Consider the following 734-nt stretch of genomic DNA (forward strand, 5'->3'; position numbering starts at 1 on the left):
CTGCTGCTTCCCCCCGCGATGGCCACAAAGGGAGCGAGCGGGGCCCGGACCCGCCGCTCGTCAATGTCAACGTCGGGCCACGTGACCGCACCTCCCTGCCGCCGCCGGGGAGAGCTTTCCACGTCAGCTTACGTCTCCCCATCTCTTACTTCACGGATCTGCTTCAAAGAGGCAGCTGCGTTAGAGAATCATGTTAAGCTCAGCTAATGCGGAGAAGCCGAGGTAGCCCCAATGATGGATTTTGATGAGCGTGTTCCTTGTTCCTCTAACATGTATTTGCCAAGTTGTACTTACTACGTCTCGGGTCCTGATTTTTCCAGCCTCCCTTCTTTTTTGCCCCAGACCCCGTCTTCTCGCCCTATGACATACTCCTACTCCTCCAACCTACCCCAGGTCCAACCTGTGAGAGAAGTTACCTTCAGGGAATATGCCATTGATCCCTCCAGTAAATGGCACCCCAGGAACAATCTGCCCCACTGCTACTCCGCAGAGGAGATCATGCACAGAGACTGCCTGCCTGCCACCAACACTGCTAGCATGGGCGAGATGTTCGGCAAAAACACAGCTAACGTCTACCACCCCAGCACCAACGTCTCTTCCAATTTCTATAGCACGGTGGGCAGGAACGGGGTCCTGCCCCAGGCTTTCGACCAGTTTTTCGAGACGGCTTATGGCACGGCGGAAAACCTGGCCTCGGCGGACTACCCGGTAGACAAGAGTGGCGAGAAGGCGCC

The 734-nt window shown here is 56.5% G+C and overlaps 1 protein-coding gene across 1 annotated transcript in view; it reads left to right on the plus strand.

Annotated features, from left to right (window-relative positions):
- The first annotated feature begins 244 nt into the window (after positions 1 to 244).
- Positions 245 to 734, plus strand: part of HOXA11 (homeobox A11) — a 2246-nt gene continuing 1756 nt past the window's right edge. The window contains exons 1-2 of the mRNA XM_035894060.1: positions 245 to 286; positions 394 to 729. Coding sequence (XP_035749953.1) covers positions 245 to 286; positions 394 to 729 — 378 coding nt within the window. The remainder of the gene's footprint in view (positions 287 to 393; positions 730 to 734) is intronic.

Source organism: Egretta garzetta, unplaced genomic scaffold (assembly GCF_000687185.1).
Source record: "Egretta garzetta isolate BGI_Z169 unplaced genomic scaffold, ASM68718v1 scaffold94, whole genome shotgun sequence".
Lineage (NCBI taxonomy): Eukaryota > Metazoa > Chordata > Aves > Pelecaniformes > Ardeidae > Egretta > Egretta garzetta.